The following is a 21,286-nucleotide window of genomic DNA, read 5'->3' on the forward strand; positions in this document are numbered from 1 at the left end:
TGTACTTAGAAATTCCTAGTTAAAGTCTTGTGTGCCCTTAACTGTCAAAGTTTTGTTTTATAGGCAAGCACTAAAAAAGTCGAGCGCGCTGTCCTTCTGACAGCTCTTGTTATTAGCTCACCTGAGCTTGCTCAGGGTGAGCTTTTAGGATCGATGAATGTCCGTCGTCCGTCGTCCGTCGTCCGTCCGGCCGTCCACAATTGCTTGTGAACACTCTAGCGGTCGCATTTTTGCCTCAATCATCATCAAACTTGGTCAGGATGCTTATCTAGTTGAAAGCTCGGATGAGTTCGAACATGGGTCATCTCAGATGAAAAACTAGGTCACAAGAGCTAAAAATAGAAAAACCTTGTGAACACTCTAGAGGTCACATTTTTGACCCAATCTTCATCAAACTTGGTCAGGATGTTTGTCTAGGTGATAGCTCGGATGAGTTCGAACATGGGTCATCTCGGATGAAAAAGTAGGTCATAGGAGCTATAAATAGAAAAACCTTGTGAACACTCTAGTGGTCACATTTTTGAACCAATCATCATCAAACTTGGTCAGAATGCTTGTCTAGTCAATTGCTTGGATGAGTTCGAACATGGGTCATCTCTGATGAAAAACTAGGTCACCGGAGCTATAAATAGAAAAACCTTGTTAACACTCTAGCGGTCACATTTTTGCATCAATCATCATCAAACTTGGTCAGGATGCTTATCTAGTTGATAGCTTGGATGAGTTCGAACATGGGTCATCTCGGATGAAAAAGTAGGTCACCGGAGCTAAAAATAGAAAAACCTTGTTAACACTTTAGCGGTCACATTTTTGCATCAATCATCATCAAACTTGATCAAGATGCTTGTCTAGGTGATAGCTCAGATGAGTTTGAACATGGGGCATCTCGGATGAAAAACTAGGTCACAGGAGCTAAAAATAGAAAAACCTTGTTAACACTCTAGTGGTCACAATTTTGACTCAATTGTCATCAAACTTGGTCAGGAAACTTGTCTAGGTCATTGCTGGGAATAAATCGAACATGGGACATCTCGGATGAAAAACTAGGTCACAGGAGCTAAAAATAGAAAAATCTTGTTAACACTCTAGTGGCTACTGTTGTGATCCAAATATTCTGTTAATTGGTCTGAAAGTTTGTTTTGATGATTTCTAAGTCAAGATCGAACATGGGTCATCTTGGATGAAAAACTAGGTCACACCGCCCAAATATGGAAAAACCTTGTTAACATTCTAGTGGTCACATTTTCGACTCCATTATCATCAAACTTGGTCAGAATGCTTGTCTAGGTAATTGCTTGGATGAGTTCGAAATCGCATGTGAAACTAGGTCACCGGAGCTAAAAATAGAAAAAATCTTGTTAACACTCTAGTTGCTACTGTTTTGATCCAAGTATCCTGGAAATTGGTCTGAAAGTTTGTTTTGATGATTTCTAGGTCAAGTTTGAATATGTGTCACCTGGGTAAAAAACTAGGTCGCACTGCTCAAATATGGATAATCCTTGTTAACACTGTAGTGGTCACATTTTTGACTCACCTGTCATGAGACTTGGTCAGAATGCTTGTCTAGGTAATTGTTTGGATGAGTTTGATAATTCAGGTGAGCGATCTAGGGCCATCATGGCCCTCTTGTTAAAGCAGCATGCCTCCAGGTTCATGCTAATTTTCATGAAAATTTTGAAATCGTATTTAATTTTAACATTGCAAACGGAACTTACAATCCACGTAAATTACCATACCAGAGGTCAAAATATGCAAAATAGAACTGTGTTAGTCATGAGAAGAAATATGGTGAAAAGTGCTCAAAAATGAGCCATTAATCACAAATAACATGTAAATTATTATTTTAATCTTGTATCTTTTTACTTTTCTTAAACTCTTAGTTCATTTTTCTCAAGGTTGATTTACTTTGAAATAATTTGGTTCATCTGGAGGCATGCAACGTTTTAAAAAAATGGTTCTTTATTTATAGAAACGTTTATCGTATATAAAGTTATTCTCGTAATCAAGTTCGTAATGATAATATTATAATTGTAAATATATAATGTTTTTTTCTCTTGATTTATCTCCTTTAATTTAGCTGATATTCTGAAGTCGTGTTTTCGTGATTTTCGTAAGATTTTTTGCAAAATTTTACGTTGTCGTATTAAAAGATTAATTATAATTTTCTTCAAATCCCCTAGAATATTGATTCCAGCTCATTTCATTCCACTATAGAAGGTCAAACTTGTTATCATACCATTAGTAAGCCTTAAAAAAGACAAAAAGAGCATTTAATATTGACATCACATAACTCGTACAATAACAAAATATCTTGCCACTTCAAATTATGTAGATATAAATTTGTAGTCTGATATTTAGTTATATTATTTACCTATTTAGAATGATAAAAATATAAACTTTCACCACGGGTAAGACTTTGTTGAAACGATATTGCACGACGACTCCGTAAAACGACTTTGTACGACTCTATAAAACGATATTACACGACTTCGTGAAAATGATATTTTAGGACTCTGTATAAACGATATTGCACGACTCCGTAAAAACGATATTGCAAGGCCGTGTGTATAATATGCCAATAAGCGCTTTCACAAGGAGTGTATTACGTTTATTTATAAAAGCAAGGTCAACATCAATGTTTGTTTTGTCCGTATTCTCATTAAATCTTACACTGCAGGATCCAGAAAATAGAAAACCTCTGGCCTGACCATCCTGCACATCTGTGCAATTTGCCCAGACTCTATAATGTTTGCTGTCATCCGTGCAATTTGGTCAGTCTCTATAGTGTTGACTGACTATCTTTTAATGGATAATTATAGATAGTAGCAAATAAATGGAATCTATATGATACCATCTGAGAAGTAAGATTGTTGGGGTTTTTTCCCACTATTTACCTCCAGTCATGCCATGAACAAGAGGTATACTGTTAGTCATTATTTACACGTAATGACAAAACAGGCACACATTCCTGTTTTATAATTACTTTTGTAATATATCATAACCCAGTTAGTCTGCTGGAAGATACAATTATTCGAATTAAGATCGTCTGCTTTGACAAATGTCGTACGTTTCCTGTTAAAAGATTTCGGCGTTTACAAGGAAATGACATATATTTCTAAGAAAGAATTTCCCTAGAGAAAATTATATGATTAATAACAAATCTCGAACGAGTGTGAGGAACAATCTTACATCTGTGCTCTTTTCGGAAAACTACTTATAAAACATTAAGATAGAAATATGTTTCGGAACGTTCGTTTTTTGAAAGTTAGTCTTGGAAACTATTATGGGTTTATTGCCCTTTTTTTCTCTTCTGACTATTTACTTTTTTTCTGAATTTTTTGTTGAGTTCTTTTGCATAGCTTTCAGTGGATTGTTAATTTTGTGCTGCCGTTTTGTATATTATGTTGCCCTTTATAACAGAGAATAAATATTAGTCCAATCGATGTTTCTTGCAATTTGTAGAGTTATTTTCAAGGATAAAATGAGCTATGGAATTAAATATATTAAATATTAATTTAAGGACAATTTGCCAATTTGTTAAAATATATAAGTTTATGTCAGGCTTATGACGATCTGTCTTAATACCATTTCTAGGAGAAATAATTTTCAACAATTACCGACTTAGAAAATTTATTCCTAATTCTAAAATAAGGTTTAAACTGTGTTCGTTTTATAATTTTACCGGCTGTCAGAATTAATGAATAAAAATGACTGCCATGAGGTAATGACATATAACACTTGTTTCCTGTTGCTAAAAATAGGTCTTAATCTTCTTGACGTCATTGATGAGTTACGTAACGAAGATGACGAAGATCTTGTTATACAGTGTAATGTGTTTGATGACGAGAAACAAGAAGACGACGAGGCGTTTGCTGCACTCAACCCAGACGGTGTTAACATAAATGATCACAATGCTGTCTTCAATGCACTATTTGAGAAAGTATGCCATAACTTTAATAGATAAGTTAAATGTTGCTAAAATGAACTTAGATGAAGCTTTTTACAAATTATAGGTTTGGTTACATCCCGTCCGTTTTTTTATTTGGTCCGTGTGCCCTGTTCTGTTAGGTGTCTTGTTGGACTCCTTGTCGGTGGTCTTATGTTGGGGGATGCGTTCATAAAAATGCTGCCCTTCCTTGTTGGTCTTGATTTTCTTATTTTACTTTTGTACAAAAAGTAGAGCATAAACTCATGGATTTACCTAATATTATGTTTTAAAGGTCAAAGTGTTTCAAGGCCCAAAGGGACACGTGTGGAAAAAAATATACATTTAACTATACATTACGAAAAATAGTAAAGCAATTTTTTTAGAGTATGTTCTTAACATTTAACAAATGTTTATTAAGATAAAATAAAGGTTTTAAAAATGGTACAAGTGATGAAACATTTCAATTAATAATGAGAGTTTGGGATCATAAATTATGTATTCTTAGACAAATGAAAATACGTCACTATGAAACTACCTTTTAACTTTTAACTCTTTTACAGTTTAGTGCCTTATAATTTTGTCCATGATAAATTTAGGCACATGTATAATTGTCGTATATGATCATTTATACTCTGATGCTAAGTTACTTCTGCTACAAAAGATATTACATGAAGATTATGGCCTTTGACTTAACTGGATGATATAAAGCATAAAGTATATTATAACATAGATCTATGACTGTGTGATGAAAATTTAATTGCAGTACATGTTTTGTCATTACAAATTAACCGTTTATACAAAAATGATCTATTCCAGTTTATGATTCAAAATTGTTAAAGAAATCATTGAGTCACTAATGCTTACCTATATTGTGTTATAAAAGCAGGGTAGGATATGGTTTGCAATTTGACATAAGTATGTCTATACATTACTACACCTGTTTGGTCCTATGTATGGTCATATAGCCATCATTGTGTACCATATTTTATTATTATTATTATCATTATTATTACTATTATTATTATTAATATTATTATGATTATGATTATTATTATTATTATTATTATTATTATTATTATTATTATTATTATTGCAAACATTGCAACTTCATAAGTCAGGAAAATATTTTTCAGGTATATAATACTCCTCATTCAGATGTTTTGCTGATAATTCTACAAACATTACTTCGGATAGATACAGAAGAAACTGAAGGGTAAGATTATAACTATATCATAATTAGACCAATCAAATATATACATAGTACCATGTAGAATTCATAACAAGGTATATAAGTGACATTTATATTCATTAGAGTACGTTTTCTTTAGATTAAGGAGAATTTATTTAAGAATTTTACCATGAATAAGATATTTATAAAAAAGTTATTTTCTGTAAAATCAAATGCATAGAATTCTACCATAGTCTACCGAATTCTACCGTCGACCCATGCCTGCATAACACAGCAAAATGATATTTTCTTCTGTTTATTTCAGTGATATTCGTTGGGACTGTGCAGAGACCGCTGTAAGACAAGCTGTTTATATGCCACTTCCGCGTGCTCCTGAACCTGGGCCACAAAGTGGCAAATCTTCAAGACTTTTCTGTGATCATTGTGGATTTTATAATAAGCATACACATGATTTCAGTGCGCAAACTGACTTGGGTAGTGTAGTAACAAATGCCCAAATATCTGTGATACAAGCAGATGCAAAAGCATCATTTGCAAATGCACTAAGTGAACTGTCTTCTAAAAATATTCCATTTAGAACTCCTGGTCATACTGATACCGTGATAGTGAATGGCTCAACGGAAAATACCAATGCGTCTTGTAACGCTTCATCAGTACCTCCTCCCCCTCCCCCGCCGCCTATATTTGGAATAGCTCCTCCTCCCGCACCTCCAGCCCCTCCTCTTCCAGGTGCTCCTCCTCCGCCTCCTCCACCACCACTCCCACCAGGTTCAGCTATCCCTCCACCACCACCACTCCCTGGATCTGGCCCTCCTCCACCACCACCTCCACCAGGACTACCAGGATCAGGCCCTCCTCCTCCCCCTCCACCTCCGGGTCTTCCGGGATCTCCTCCTCCACCACCTCCTCCACCAGGTGGACCAATTACTCGAGCTGCAACATATCCAATGCGATCTCAACCAGAAACAGTGCCTAGAATCAGTACACCTACACCAAAACACAAAATGAAAACATTTAACTGGACTAAAGTTCCTCCAAATTCTGTGACAGGTAATTTTCTACTATGGTGTTATCATTTCTATAAAATTATATGGATATTTAGAAAGAAGATAACAGTATATTTAAATATCAACATTTAAGTTCATGTTATGTAAAAGGGTAAAGACACATCTTTAGGGGTTATTATGTCTTTTTTTATAAGTTAACACTTTTTCCCACCACTTACTGTGTGTTTTTATAAGTAAACACAATGTCCTTTCACTTATATGCTGTGGATTCGAATCCTGACAGGAACTTTGGAATATTTCATCCAATTGCTAACAGAACGTTGGTGGTTCTCCTCAGGTGCCGTTCTTGCCTGGAATAATGTATGGAAGATCATCTTGGGTTTTCCTCCGCCAGTAAAGCTGTAAAGTCGCTATATGACTATACTGTGTTGTTGCGACGTAAACCACAACCAAAAATTATAGTGTGCTTTATATTTAAGTACCATTTGAATACTTCGGCGTATCACATTTGAAATGTTAATAAAATGTTACCTTTAACTTACAGTAAAAAGTAACGTTTGGAAAGAGGTGTCTTCAATGGACGACCAAATACCTGTAAATTACGACACAATTGAACAACTGTTCTGTCAGAAACAAATTGAAGAATCAACGAAAACTGGTCATAGTGCAAAACATGTTCCATCCAAGGTATTAAATGGTGTTCTTTTATAAATCATGGTAGCATGCTCAATATGCCATCTCATCAGCCAGTCCATATCACATCATTTTTAATGGATAACTAGTCAATAATTGTATATTATTATTTGATCTAAATAAAGAAGCAATGTCATTGGTCAAAACAGAAGTCCAGAGAACAGTTTATAAAATCATATTCACTGAGTGTAGTATCATATTCTCTGTCTGAATTGGATTTTCCCAATCTATTAAAAGACTAAATGCAGTTTATGTGATATGGGATATGCGGAAGAATTTGTTTTGAAAAGTTACAAAATTCGTCTAGAAATGAGATACTGCTATGTCTGATTCTTTATAGTTATCTTATGTTCTATTTTTATTCAATAAGGTCCTTCTTCTCGACAACAGGAAAAGCATGAGTGTTAATATATTCTTGAAACAGTTTAAAGAAAACAATCAACAAATAGTGGATATGATCAAGGAAGGAGATATCAGCAAAATAGGCAACGAACGACTCAGGGGATTACAAAAGATCCTACCAGAGAACGACGATGTAGGAATCTTTATTTTATTATCATTTTTCTATTTTTTTTGTATTTTTATTTACTTTTTATTTACCATTAAATTGTATCTCAGATTGAAAACAATCAAATAATCTTTGAAATACAAACTTTTTAACTAATTCATGGATGTCTGAATTTAGATAAATAGCTAGTAAGAAGTTTATTTCGTTTGTTGCGCTGTGCACAAATATCATTTGTACATAGCCGACTTCTTATCAAGAACTTCATTTGAACTTTGACAATTCTGAATAATACATTATACAGAAATAAATTAAACGATATATAAAATAAACATACACAACTCTTAGAAGTAATAAAATACTGCCCACTTGTAGTTTTATGAGATTTTTGCCCTGAAATATGTTTTGTTTTGCTTTAAGCACTTGGATAAATGAGATTGTATATAATAGGCATAAGACATGTTATTACACGCTTAACAATATTCCCCTATCAACAGATAGAGCGGTTAAGTGTATTATTACACGATATCTGAACATCACCAACATGGAATGCTTACACGTCATAATATTATGATGTCAGATATGACGTCAATAAATCAAACGATGTCAGGAAAAATTATTACAACACTCAATGCAGTTCAACAAATTTTTATCATTTCTCTCGTATCTGTTAGCAACTGAGAATGGAAAGATATATTAATTTTGTCTTGCATTATAGTATGATAAAGCACAGTTTATCGTTCAAATGCTTTGCAAACAATTGATAGCTCCAATAGATTTAACCCAAACATTGACATGTGCCTTTTTGATAACACATACGATGTGGTGAAATCTGATAATTAGATTAAGACAGGTCAGGGATCTTTGCATCACACAGGTCTTCGTGATTATATTCCTACGCATTTGAACTCAGAACGTGCATTATTCTACAACAATGCTCTCAAAATTGATATCTTTCTTCTAAAGAAATAATTCATTAAATTGAAATGCATCTAATGTTGTGTTACTGAATTTATATGCATCTTCTTACCGGTAATAGAGATCTTTATTGATGCATTTGCTTTGAAGACTGGCTCCTCGTTTACCTGTCTGGTTCCTTTTTGTTCTATATCATAATATATGGGTTTTTTGTTTTTAATTTTAGTTGAAACCTATACTGGAGTACAGTGGCGAGAGGGCACAGCTTGGAAATGCTGAACAATTTTACCTTGACCTTCAAACACTCGATGGCTTTAAGCTGCGAATTGATGCTATGGTATTAAAGCTGGACTTCGTCTCCTTTACAGAAAAGTTTAAACCATTGATGCAAACATTTATCAAGACATGTAAGGACCTGACAGAAAATGACTCCTTGAAAGTCTTTCTCCGATTTGTACTACATACTGGAAACTTTATCAATGCTGTAAGTATTTTTTTCTAAGAATAGTTTAAACAACATGTAAGTTGTCACTTTATTGCGATAACCGATTAACTGCTATTAAATTATGATGGACTTATTCCGTTTTTTGCACGAAGGCGACGCAATAATTCTTACACAAACATGTTGATGATATATGCGTTGTTATGTTCATTTTATATGATCCAAATAAACCCAAATGATTATTATAGTTTGCCTGTTTACTTGGAAAAAACAGGGAATTGAAGTCGTCCGTGTCATTTCGATTTACATGAAAAAGTTTTTTTTATCATTTGACAAGCACAGAATCAAGTAATCATTTGTTTAAGCTGAGTTTTTCTGGCAGGTTGAAACAATTTTTCTTCTGCTTTCGTGACATCCCTACAGCGCATATGAGCTCCACACTATGTAATATTGCTCGAAATAAAGGTATTGTTTAAAATAAAGGTATTGTTTAAAATAAAGGTATTTAAGATATATTTTCTCAAAACAATATCAAATTCTTAAACTTTTACAAAATTTCTTCAGCGTTCTTTATTGTTGTTTTTGGTTTTACGTCGCACGAACACAATACAGGTCATATGGCGGCTGAGAAAGACCTCAGACGCGCCCCTCCATGCATTGTTTTAGGAACGAGCGGATACCACTAACTTTCTGTAAGCTGGCTAGATAGCTTCCTCGCATGTCCCTGTCCGGATTTGAACCCACATCGGTTAGGGCAAATGATTTGACGTGAACGATCATAACCACTCGGTCATGGACTTAAGCGAGTAGTATTTACAAAGAAATTATAATCTGGATATACTCAACACTAAATTGACAATGACTATTATATGAATAGTATTTATACCTTTTTACACAATCTTGATCTTGTAAGCTAAATATAAATGACAGAGAGCATGAAGTTAAGAAGATGATAATCGGTATGTTATTGAACTTGTGGTTAAATAATATGAGAACGGCATTTAATTTTAATTAAGACTGTTTTAGAACTATTAACAGGCATGCGTTCATATATGGTACAGGAATCATATTTACCAATTCAAATTGTTTCTACGATATGCTTCGCTACTGTAACAGTGAAATATTGTTTTCAGCGATCGGAGTTTGTCATTTAGACATATATATCAAATAAAGCTATATGTATTTTATTTCAATATTAAGTTTTTCATATTGTTGACTTTATTTGCTTTGTACGGTCGTTTAATGAATTGTGATATTGTTTTTCTCCTTTAAAGAATTCTTGAAAACACTCATGCGCCTGATTTGTAATCCGTTATCCGCCAGTTCGGTCATTGGGCGGGGCGATTTCTCCCTGACAATTGATCTCGGACAGTCAGTTTAATGGTCATTTTTAGCTCGACTTTTCTATGAAAAGGGGAGCTATCCTACTCGCCCCGGCGTCGGCGTCGGCGTCGGCGTCGGCGTTGGCGTCACACCTTGGTTAAGTTTTTCGTACCACCCCACTTTATTTCAGAAGTATTACAAGTATGGCTTTGAAACTTACCATACTTGTTCACCATCATAACCTCCATCTACAGACAAGAGTACATAACTCTGTCAAGGTTTTTGACAGAATTATGGCCCTTTTTTGACTTAGAAAGTGTATTGAGCTTGGTTAAGTTTTTTGTACCACCTCACTTTATTTCAAAACCATTGGAGGTATTGCTTTGAAACTGACCATACTTGTTTACCATCACGACCTTCATCAACAGACAAGAGGACATAACTCTGTCAAGGTTTTTGACAGAATTATGCCCCTTTTTGACTTAGAAAATACATTGAATATGGGTAAAATCCACTTATTGCCTTAACCCTTTGAGATATTGCTTTGAAACTTTTAATGCTATTTCACATCATTACCCCCATCTGTACGCAACAGAAGGTAACTCTGTCAAGGATTTGTTTTAAAAATTAAGGCCTTTTATCGACTTAGAATCTTGGTTAAGTTTTTAGTACTAGTGACCACTTTTTGACTGAAGCTGTTTGAGAATTAATTTGAAAGTTGGAATACTTGTTTACAATCAGGTGATATAAACATCACATACAGAGTCAAATCTATATATTATGCTGATTGTACAAAAAAATATACTGCTTCCTTGGCATAGATTTCTTGAAAAATTATGTTATTATGTCATTTACCAAGGTGTTCTGAGTGACGTAAAAATACCTTATTCTCTCAAAGTGGGTTTAATACTATTAAATTTATTTAAGGCTCAACTCAGTTTTTTTTTCTTTCTTACCAGCCCTCTTTTGACTTAAACATTTCAAACTTTGCTGCAGTGTTCAAGGGTATCACACAATTCAGTAAAATAATTCTTCACTAAATATCTTAATGCTCATGGCCATTATTCACTTTAAAAATACAGAGATTCTTGTATTGCCTTTTACTGCAAAAACTTTTTTTATTGGCAAGCAATAAAAAAGTCGAGCGCGCTGTCTTACGGACAGCTCTTGTTCTCTTACCGCTGATTCATCAGGTGGGATTAGTAGTCGTTAACCTGCAGGGAAATCTGTTATTTCTGGTTAGTTATCCAAGATGCCGGTTTAGTGGACCGATTGCGGAGACATGGGGCAAATATGTGTTAGAAGCAGCGTAAAACAAATAAACTAGACACCAAACTGATTAACATTATTATTGTTTTTAATCTATCACAGGGCAAATATTCGGGGAATGCGGTAGGCTTCCGGATCAGCTCTTTGACAAAGTTGATTGACACGAGGGCGAACAAACCACGCATCACTCTGCTACATTATCTAGTCAATGAAGCCGAAAAGAAACATAATGACGCTATTTTATTTGTTGACGAATTATTCCCAGATCTAAGCTTTCTTACCAAGTAAGTATAGTAAACCAGTGCAATAAATAATAACTTCAGAGTTTGAATGATGGTTCACTTCTGTTAATCTTCACACTTCCAATTACGTTTGTTTGGTTGAAAATAATTTCAGATTATCATGAAAATATAAAAAAGGAAACTTCTGTTACTAGTTAAACATGTACGATTTCTCGAGAGGTTGAATGTATTACCCAAGTGTGATTTTGACACTTCACAACAGCAGTTGTTATGTGTCGTGATGCGACTGTAAAAATGTTCCCCTTACTTCACTTTAGTGTTGTTATATGTTTCTGGTCCTTTGGGATCATTGATTGCAACATATTAAGAATGAAGAAAATTAAGTACTGCTTCAAGCCGATGCTACGAGATGCGAAGGACGTTTCACTCTTTCACTATCCGACATGTACAGACTCAAATCGAGTCTGCAATTTTAGTGTTGTTATATGTTTCTGGCCTTTGGGATCATTGATTGCAACATATTAAGAAAATTAAGTACTGCTTCAAGATGTTTTATAGATACTTTTCTCATTCAGTTCTTTCTAAGGATCATTTGGTTAATGCAAGCATTAATTATAGCTTAACTAATGAACGGATACCAGATGCGTCTATTACATTAAAAACAAAGAAGAACCTGTAGTTGTATTAGGCAAACCATGACCTAGTGGTTGTGGTTTTCTTTTCGTTGCAATTAAAAAGGCTCATATAAAGCCTTTTTTTATAAGTAAAATGGAGTTCTGTTACACTTAATATTCTTATTTTCAGGTATACGTTAGATAATATAAATGCAGAAATTCATGAAGTCAGCACATCTATTGGATCAATTGATAAACAACTTGTTAATTCTTCAGAAGATCTTAAGACTCAGTTTGAGGCCTTCATTAAGGTAACAAACTTTATTACTTTGATATTTTTATAATCTTAATACATGATTAAGTAAAATCATGATTGTTTGTTTCATATTTTACTATTATCATTATGTCGTATTATCTTTCAAAGGTCTTCAATCTAAGTAAGTATTTAGTGTTTACAAGCCTTCATAATGATATCACTTATATTCTAAAGTATCATGTTCTTTGTTACTAAATTAAGAATGTCACAACTCAAAAAAGAGAACACCAAACATAAAGTAAATGACGGCAAAGATATACTTAAATTTATTAATATATTTAATTGAAATATACATTTATTGCAGTCAGCAAAACTTGAAATAACAGACATCAAAGATGATTTAGAAAAGATAAATGAGTTGTCGACTAAAGTAGCCATTCATTTTTGTGAGAATGAGCAGAGTTTTAAACTGGAAGAATTCTTGACAATAATGAAAACATTCTGTGAGAAAGTACGACAGTGCCAGAAGGTATTTTACCTACATCATATACTTATAATAATAATAATATCTCTACCATTTCACAGGGGGGACTTGGTCTTCATACGTCAGTGCGTGCAAACATTCATTGGTTTATGAGCTTTATGCGGCCCTTAATCTTGGTTGATAAAATAGGGAAACCACATTAATGTATTGTAATAATTACTGTTTTATGTTGAAAAATCCAATATAAATATCAAACACAAAAAATCTATAAACACAATATGTAAAACGCTTGCCTGTCCGTCCAGATAACTAATTGATGCGATAATTCAAAACATACTGTTAATATTATCATGAAAATGTCTGCTACAGTCATTCCCTTGTAGCGTTTGTAAATTTCTTTAAGCTTTTCAAATACATAAAATATAGAATGAAACCAATGAAGACGATGTTTTTTCTATGCAAGATAAAATTCATCGTACATTCGAGTTATTTTGAAATAAAATATTTTTAAGGAAAATGAACAAAGAAGAATACAAGAAGAAAAACAGGAAAAACGAAGGAAGGCTCAAGCAGAAATAAAGGCAAAACCAAAGCGTAAGCATTCTAGAATTTTTGTATTCCTGTGTTTTATGTCGGAATGAATTAGTAAGTTAACTTGATTCAAAATGCCTGCGCCATGCAATTGTGACATCAACTGAAACCGAAATAGTCAACGTTTCTCGATTGAATGTTTAAAAATTCAAAATTGAAAATTCTTAATCTTTATGTAATGCTAGAATGTTTTCATAATCATAATTAGAATCTGTTTCCTTAAACTGTTAAAGGTAAAAGTAACAAAGTGTATTATGACAATTATTAACTATTCATTGTGTTTTGGACAAAATATCGTAATTAGATATAATCTTGCAAACTTGATTTCCATTTTCTTTTGATTGATAAGGTATTTTAATGAGAGGGTATTTTGCAGAGTTGTTTGACGTTTCTTATTAGTTTCATCTCTTTTACACAAATATTTAAAAGGCAAATCATATGACATCTCAGAATTATTTTCAGAAACGTAAAGAATTATTTATTATCTATTTTCCATACAATATCAAATACAACCACTTAAGTTATCGAGTTCCACAAGATATATAGATAGAATGTCATTTGGCATACCTACTTGCTATGCTTCTGCAATTGCTATCAATGAATATATACCCCCACTAGTGTGTTAGCTTCTATAACAATTCTTGCTACTGTTTGCCATGTTTAATTATTTCGATTTGCACTTTCAGAGCCAAGAAAGATCCCTTCGCAAGAGGACGACGGGTGTATTATAGATAAACTTCTCTTAGAGATCAAGAAGGGATACAGTCTGAGAAAATCCCCAAAGAAACAAAACCAAAACGAATCAAATTGTTAATAATCGCTATTTGTGTTACTACTTCTAAGACAACGCGTTTTATTAGAATATTTGCATCATTGAACATTTTACTCTATTCTCAGTGTATAAAAATACTTTTTGGAAATGTATTAGTTTAATGACTTGAAAATGATACATGAAATTATATGGTTACCATAGTTACACATACAAAGCTTGTCTTTGCTTGCTCATAGTAAAGGAAAGTTGTAAAATATTTTATCAAAAGTTTTCACGTTATGAGATGAACATTTTTAAAACAATTCGTTTTGTTTTGCTTATGGAAAGAATGTTTTCATGTATTTCAAGGTTTTATATATTTTTATTGTGTGGAAGACATGATTGCGTCTAGTGCCATTTGAAATGTGTTCATAAAAATGTGTATATAATTAAAAACCTTTGCTGTCTTATTGAATAATGGGTGCACTTGTCAATAGCAGCTGATTTATAAACATTGAATTTCGCTTTTTCATAAAGTAATTAGGAATGTTTGGCACTTCAGCTTCAAGTCAATGACGTTTTAAAAAGCAGGAATTTCAAAACAGTGGCTTATCAAGAAATGTATGGCATACAAAAAAGCAAACGTTAAATGTTTGAAAGATTTAAGCAATTTATAACAATATAGAGGGACCATGCTTTATTTGTGATTTTATTTATAAAATAAGTAATTTATTTTCTCATAATTGCAATTTTAATTGTGTGTGTGCAATATTTCAATAAGTGTGTAAGGTTTCTTAGAGCGGATTCATAATATGTTTAGAAAAATAGAAACTTTCTCAAAAATTAATGTTACAGCATTTTGAACATTATACCCGAGTATCAATAAGATCACATTGGATGTTTTCTAATATAATGTTAAATATATTCTTATATTGGCATAATGCTTCATTGATATGCTATCGACTCCAAACTCTAGAAACAAATAATATAGTCATCTCTTTTAAATAATGTCTACGATTCAGTAGCCAAAATGTAGTAGTGAATTTACGCACAATCCTTACTTTCGCCATTACTATTATACCTATATATTGTGCTCATGTTAATTGCAGATTATTGCCTTTCTCCTGATTTTGGTGACAATACTTACTATATAACATTCTTGCATAAATTTTAATGCTTTTTTACGTTTAATCAACACTTTTGAAGATAAAGGCCTATATGTGCATTGATATTAAACATTTTTGCATGCTTACGAATATGTAAGGTTATTTTGATCATATGTCTTCTTAATAATGTCGGAACATGTGTTTGCATGGTACAGTTTAATGAATGAATTGTTTTACATTCCTTTATTGGAATTGATTTGAAATAAATAGGGAATTTATGACACAAGTGTTGCGGCGTGGACGAATGGTAAATAGGTCTGACCAGTAATCTATGGTTTGCTGGCCGCGTGGGTTTCAATACCGCCAGGGACAAGACGTTGCTACCTTTACAGTACTGAACGGGTTCGGGAACGAATTTGAGAGTGTCTTTATAAGTTTATAGCTTCCTGCACAATCAAAATAACATATATTCTGTATAAAATAAATGTTTGTATTTTTATACGTTATTAAAACTTTATGATAGTAAATTATTAGTATTATTGTATACTTATGTAACTTTTTAATATCTATGATTAAGACTTAATAAATCAATAATGAAACATGTTTTACGACGAATGATGCTTGTTTAAATGTTTAAAATCACACCTTTTTTTAATGTATTATAAAAGTAAGGTCTTTTTATTTTTCGGCGAAATAATTAGCCTTATATATAATTAACATTATAGATTTTTTGAAATTTCATATCTATATAATTGTTTCAAAATATGCTTGAAAGAAATTCAGTCAAATAGTCACAAAAAAAACTTTATAATTCAATCTTTCTTAACAAGATATAATTGTTTTTAGAAAATGGATAAAATAGTTAATTTTTATTTTTTTTTAAATATGATAACAAATGAAAATATTTGTGTATATAGTTTAAATGCCTTATTATATTTCTGTATATATATTTTTAAATCTCAATAAATTTAATACAATTACAATATGTGTTTATTTCTGATTTTCTTTTATAACATTTTGATTAAACTTTTGTCCTGCTGCGAAAATCTTTTCTTTACAAGAGTGCTTGATTTTCCAATATAATGTTTGAAGAAAGCATTGTTGTTGTTTTCATTCACTCTCTCGTGCAGTTCAATGACTCAAGATGATCTAATCTTTGTATATCACAAATTATGCTTGCCACAGACGTAAATACAACTCAAAACTCAGTATACTCATTGAATAAAGTATATAAACAAGTCTACTACCAATTATCGCAAGAAAATGTCAAGTTAAAAATATATAGGCTCCCAAGAAATGTACAGTGATTGGAAGTAAAATGTGCTTTTAATTGCAAGACATGGTACACATTGACTTGTAGCTGCTCGCAAGGCAGGTTACAAATTGAATTGTATAGGCTCGCAAGTCAAGGTATACATAGAATTGTATAGGCTCGCAGGACAGGGTATACATAGAATTGTATAGGCTCGCAAGACAAAGTACACATAGAATTATAGAGGTTCGCAAGACAGGTTACATATTGAATTGTATAGGCTTGCAAGACAGGGTATACATTGAATTGTAAAGGCTCGCAAGTCAAGGTATACATTGAATTGTATAGGCTCCCAAGACATGGTTCACATTGAATTGTATGAGCTTGCAAGGCAAGGTACAAATTTAATTGTATAGGTTCGCAAGAAAACACATTGAATTGCATAGGTTCGCAAGAAAAGGTACACGTTGAATTGTATAGGCTCTCAAGACTTGGTACACCTTGAATTGTATAGGCTTGCAAGACAAGGTACACATTGAATTGTATAATGTCGCAAGAATGTTCAGAAACCTATTTTAATGCAGGACTTGTGCAGGACATCTGAGTACAACGTGAAAAAGTAAGATTGGAAGATACTTGGTTAATCGACACAACAAAACAATACCGACACATACCAGTGATGAACAAACTAATATAAGAATTATGACCTTCGATGAAAAATTGTAAATTGAATTAATTTGAACGAAGAGAAGAAATAAAAAACACAGAATTTTGGCAATAAATCTAGACGAATAATGTGAAACATGCTACTAATAAATCTTCTAAATTGGTAATTTTGTAAAGTTAATTCGATACAGAGAGAGGTTGTTGTAAGTAAGACATGGTTTTGTGAATAATAAGGTGTACTGATGGCATTTTAATTCCGCACTGTCTATGTTTTGTGCAGCAAATGCGATTTTATATCTGAGTTAGAAAATAAACACGACGTTAAAGGGTTCCAATGAGATTTTTTGACATCTTGAAGACGGGATTGGAAATAAATTTTTGAGATTAATATTCCATTTGATGTAGGTATAGACGAATAAATTGTGAGCACTGCTATGTTCCAGAATATTTATAATTGTTAAAATGAACCGAAATTAATAAGCTCTGCAAGCTTTTCACTAAAATCGAGCTAAGAATACCACAAAAATACTTTTTATTTAATTTCTGTGTACAGTATATTTCTTATTCATTTTATGTTTAGCGCGACCCAGGTAACAATTTATTGGTCTGTTCATGTTTATGACAAGCCAGGTAACAACTTACCAGTCTGTTACTGTTTGGCACATGCCAAGTACCAACTTATCAGTCAGGTTATGTTCATACCCAGCCAGGTTTGGCCTGTTAATATTAATAGCAAGTCAAGTAAACACTCACCTGTCATTCTCGTAACGCCAACTAAAGCTGCTGCTGCACCACCCATGGCATATAGTCCTGGAGTTATTGCACACTCTGACTGAACAATGGACATTCTCTGTTAGCTCTGTAATAAAATAGATTTGTATATAACAAAATTTTTCATAGGTTAACATACTGAATTATTACCATAGGATGAAAGTAAAAAAGGTCAAAGCTTACAAAAATAACGAAATGGACGAGTTACTAGTGTTTGTAGGTTACCTAAAATGATGACACCTACGACATGTGTAAAATACCTCCAGCTGCTAGATAAAACTAGGCGACTATATAGGTTCGAATAACTTGAATTTATGCATCTCTTAGCTCAAGGTGGTGTTGCTTTAAGTTTGTAACACACAAGGTTAGCAAAAATCCTCTTTTCTGTTTTGGGCCAATATGACCTAAACAGTGTTGTTTCACCGAAACACTACACAAAAACAAAATATTAACAATATATGTTTGTAATACATGTATGCCCCCTATCGGCAGCCAATTAGCCATGTGGTCAGGTTTTAGTGACTGACTTTTAACCTAGTGACAAAAAATCAATAGGGGTTATCTACTGGTCGTGAATAGTCATTCAGGTGATTGTAACCGTAAAGGCTGTGTGAAGCAATTTTATGACAAAGTTATCACAAATCTTACCAAATAATATATGCATCGGTCGGAAACAGTTTTTACGTACAAGGTCAATGTGACATTGACCTTTGACCACATCACTAAATAAGGGTTATCTACTGGCCAATACCAATGTACGTACCTGTTAAGTTTGAAGATAAAGAGCCCATGAGTTGTTGAGATATTGATCAGAAAGCCTTTTTTTGTGATCTCGACCTCAGACCTCTTGACACCAAAAAATGCAAAAAGGTCATTTTCTAACCAAAATCAATGCATCTGTGAAGTTTGAAGGTCAATGGTCCATGGATTGTCCAGTTATTGATAGGAAACCGTTTTGACATACAATGTCAATGTGACCTTAACCTTTGGGTCCATGTCCCAAATCAAAAGGGATCATCTACTGGCCAATACTAATGTACCTATGCAATTTGAGGGCCAAGGGCCCATGAGTTGTCAAGGTATTGATCGAAAACCGTTTTAACCTACAATGTCAATTCGACCTTGACCTTTGACCCATTCACCTAAAAGTCAATAGGGGTAATCTACTTGCCAAGACTAATGTACTTACGAAGTGTTAGGGCGAACAGCCCATTGGTTGTCAAGTTATTCATCGGAAACCGTTTTGACCTACAAGGACAATTTGACCTTGACCTTTGACCCCTTGACTTAAAATCGATAGGGGTCAACGACTTGCCAATTCCAATCCACTTACGAAGTTTGAGGACCAACAGCACATGGGTTGTCAAATTATTAATCGGAAATCGTTTTGACTTACAAGGTCAATTTGAACTTGACCATTGACCCGTTGCCCTAAAATCGATAGGGGTTAACTACTTGCCAAGTCCAATCCACTTACGAAGTTTGAGGACCAACAGCACATTGGTTGTCAAGTTATTAATCGGAAACCGTTTTTACCTACAAGGTCAATGTGACATTGAACCTATGACCCTTGACCTAAAAATCAAAAGAGGTAATCTACTTGCCTAGTTCAATGCACCTATAAAGTTTGAGTGCGATAAGCCTATGGCTTGTCAAGTTAATGATCGGAAACCATTTAACATACAAGGTTAATATCACTTTGACCTTGACCCCTTAAACCAAAATCAATAGGGGTCATCGTCTTGCCAAGACCAATCCACTTACCAAGTGTTAGGACTAACTGTTAATTGGTTGTCAACTTATTGATCGGAAACTGTTTTTACCTACAAGGTCAATGTAACCTTGACCTTTGACTGTATGACCTCAAGATCAATAGAAGTCATCTACTGGTAATGAACAATCCTCATACCAAGTTTGAAGTTCCCAGGCCAAAGCGTTCTTTGGTTATTGATCGGAAACCATTTGGTCTACGGACCGACCGACCGACCGACAGTCAAATGCAAAACAATATACCCCCACAAGTAACATGTATTTGTCTTGTAAAATATTTGTTTTGTAATGTGATGTCTGATTGTTATTTTACTTGTCACAGGTTTTATTCTTTATAGAATAAATATACATATAAACCTCATTGAGTGGTTGATTGACTAAACCCCACCACTTCAATGTAAACCTTTGAACTAGAGAACTGGATCATGCGTGGAGCAATACGGCTTATAGTGTTGAATATTCCTATCGAGTATTATAAAAATTCTTCCATGCATGTAGGAGATATGCATAAGACAACATCTTGATATTTCATCACCTTGGTGACCTTGACCTTGCATATAAATGGTAGCATACTTTTCTGTTTTAAGTGCCCCATTTGATATGTGTAATAAAGTGTGATTATTTGTTTTAGCTTTTGCACCCAGTGGAATTCCTTTAAAGTATGGTATAACAGTATATGCATAGCTTAAACCTTTGCCGTGTTAGTCTCAGTGACAAAGTGTTTAGACTTTCAGTTGCCAGCCGAAGGTTGTAATTTTGAATCATGAAGAAACATTTTTTAACTTTTTATTATTTTCATCATATAACATGACTACTATGTTTGGGTGCATGCGAATCATTAATTGAACGACTTTACATATTGAAATTAATGAAAGATTTTTTTTTCAAAGTTATGAACTTAAAAAAGTTATATATGCCAGTAATTAAACAAATGATATTCACTCATATTTTGTTTAAAAAAAATGAACTTATTTGTTAAAGAAATTTCTATAAAGGTTCTTCGGATATTAAACAAGGCAATAAATTAAAAACTGTTTGAGTATAAACTCTCGTTTAAAGCTAAAAGGTATGTTACTTTGATTTCTTATGTGTTTGTTATGTAAACTAGATATGTTGAAAAAAAACTAGATTTTTCACTTTTTTATTTTCTTTTTGCACAAAGATCATTCAAAGTTGAAAGCACTTTAAAGTAGCTATCAATTTATAGTTAAATTAAATATAAAATCAACTTAAATCAACTGCATGAAAAAAATATCACTTTAATATAAGTAAAAACTATATATTCTTAAAAGAACTAGCTATTTTGTAATAAAGGGATCAGAAAAAAGGAGCAATAGTTCAAAAAAAGTAAATTTAAAATATTTTCAGAAATATTATACCTTTATTATTTGAACAAAAACATCAGTAACAATTTAATAACAATCATTTCAAAAAGACAAAATCTACAAAAGTCATCATACACAAGTAATTTGAATCAAAAAGATCAATAAAAATTATAAACAAATGTTC

At 33.1% G+C, this 21,286-nt stretch overlaps 1 protein-coding gene across 5 annotated transcripts in view; it reads left to right on the plus strand.

Annotated features, from left to right (window-relative positions):
* LOC132716355 (inverted formin-2-like) overlaps positions 1 to 16,109 on the plus strand; it is a 62,783-nt gene extending 46,674 nt beyond the window's left edge. For all 5 annotated transcript variants that reach the window (XM_060699618.1, XM_060699616.1, XM_060699615.1 and 2 more), the window contains exons 5-15: positions 3,762 to 3,940; positions 5,062 to 5,141; positions 5,422 to 6,167; positions 6,669 to 6,811; positions 7,188 to 7,352; positions 8,467 to 8,724; positions 11,377 to 11,558; positions 12,321 to 12,441; positions 12,751 to 12,915; positions 13,383 to 13,464; positions 14,148 to 16,109. In XM_060699618.1, the coding sequence (XP_060555601.1) occupies positions 3,762 to 3,940; positions 5,062 to 5,141; positions 5,422 to 6,167; positions 6,669 to 6,811; positions 7,188 to 7,352; positions 8,467 to 8,724; positions 11,377 to 11,558; positions 12,321 to 12,441; positions 12,751 to 12,915; positions 13,383 to 13,464; positions 14,148 to 14,275 (2,249 nt within the window). In that variant the 3' untranslated portion in view covers positions 14,276 to 16,109. The remainder of the gene's footprint in view (positions 1 to 3,761; positions 3,941 to 5,061; positions 5,142 to 5,421; positions 6,168 to 6,668; positions 6,812 to 7,187; positions 7,353 to 8,466; positions 8,725 to 11,376; positions 11,559 to 12,320; positions 12,442 to 12,750; positions 12,916 to 13,382; positions 13,465 to 14,147) is intronic.
* Positions 16,110 to 21,286: the final 5,177 nt, after the last annotated feature.

The sequence above is a fragment of the Ruditapes philippinarum genome, unplaced genomic scaffold (assembly GCF_026571515.1).
Source record: "Ruditapes philippinarum isolate M1 unplaced genomic scaffold, ASM2657151v2 ctg2329_1_1_1_1, whole genome shotgun sequence".
Lineage (NCBI taxonomy): Eukaryota > Metazoa > Mollusca > Bivalvia > Venerida > Veneridae > Ruditapes > Ruditapes philippinarum.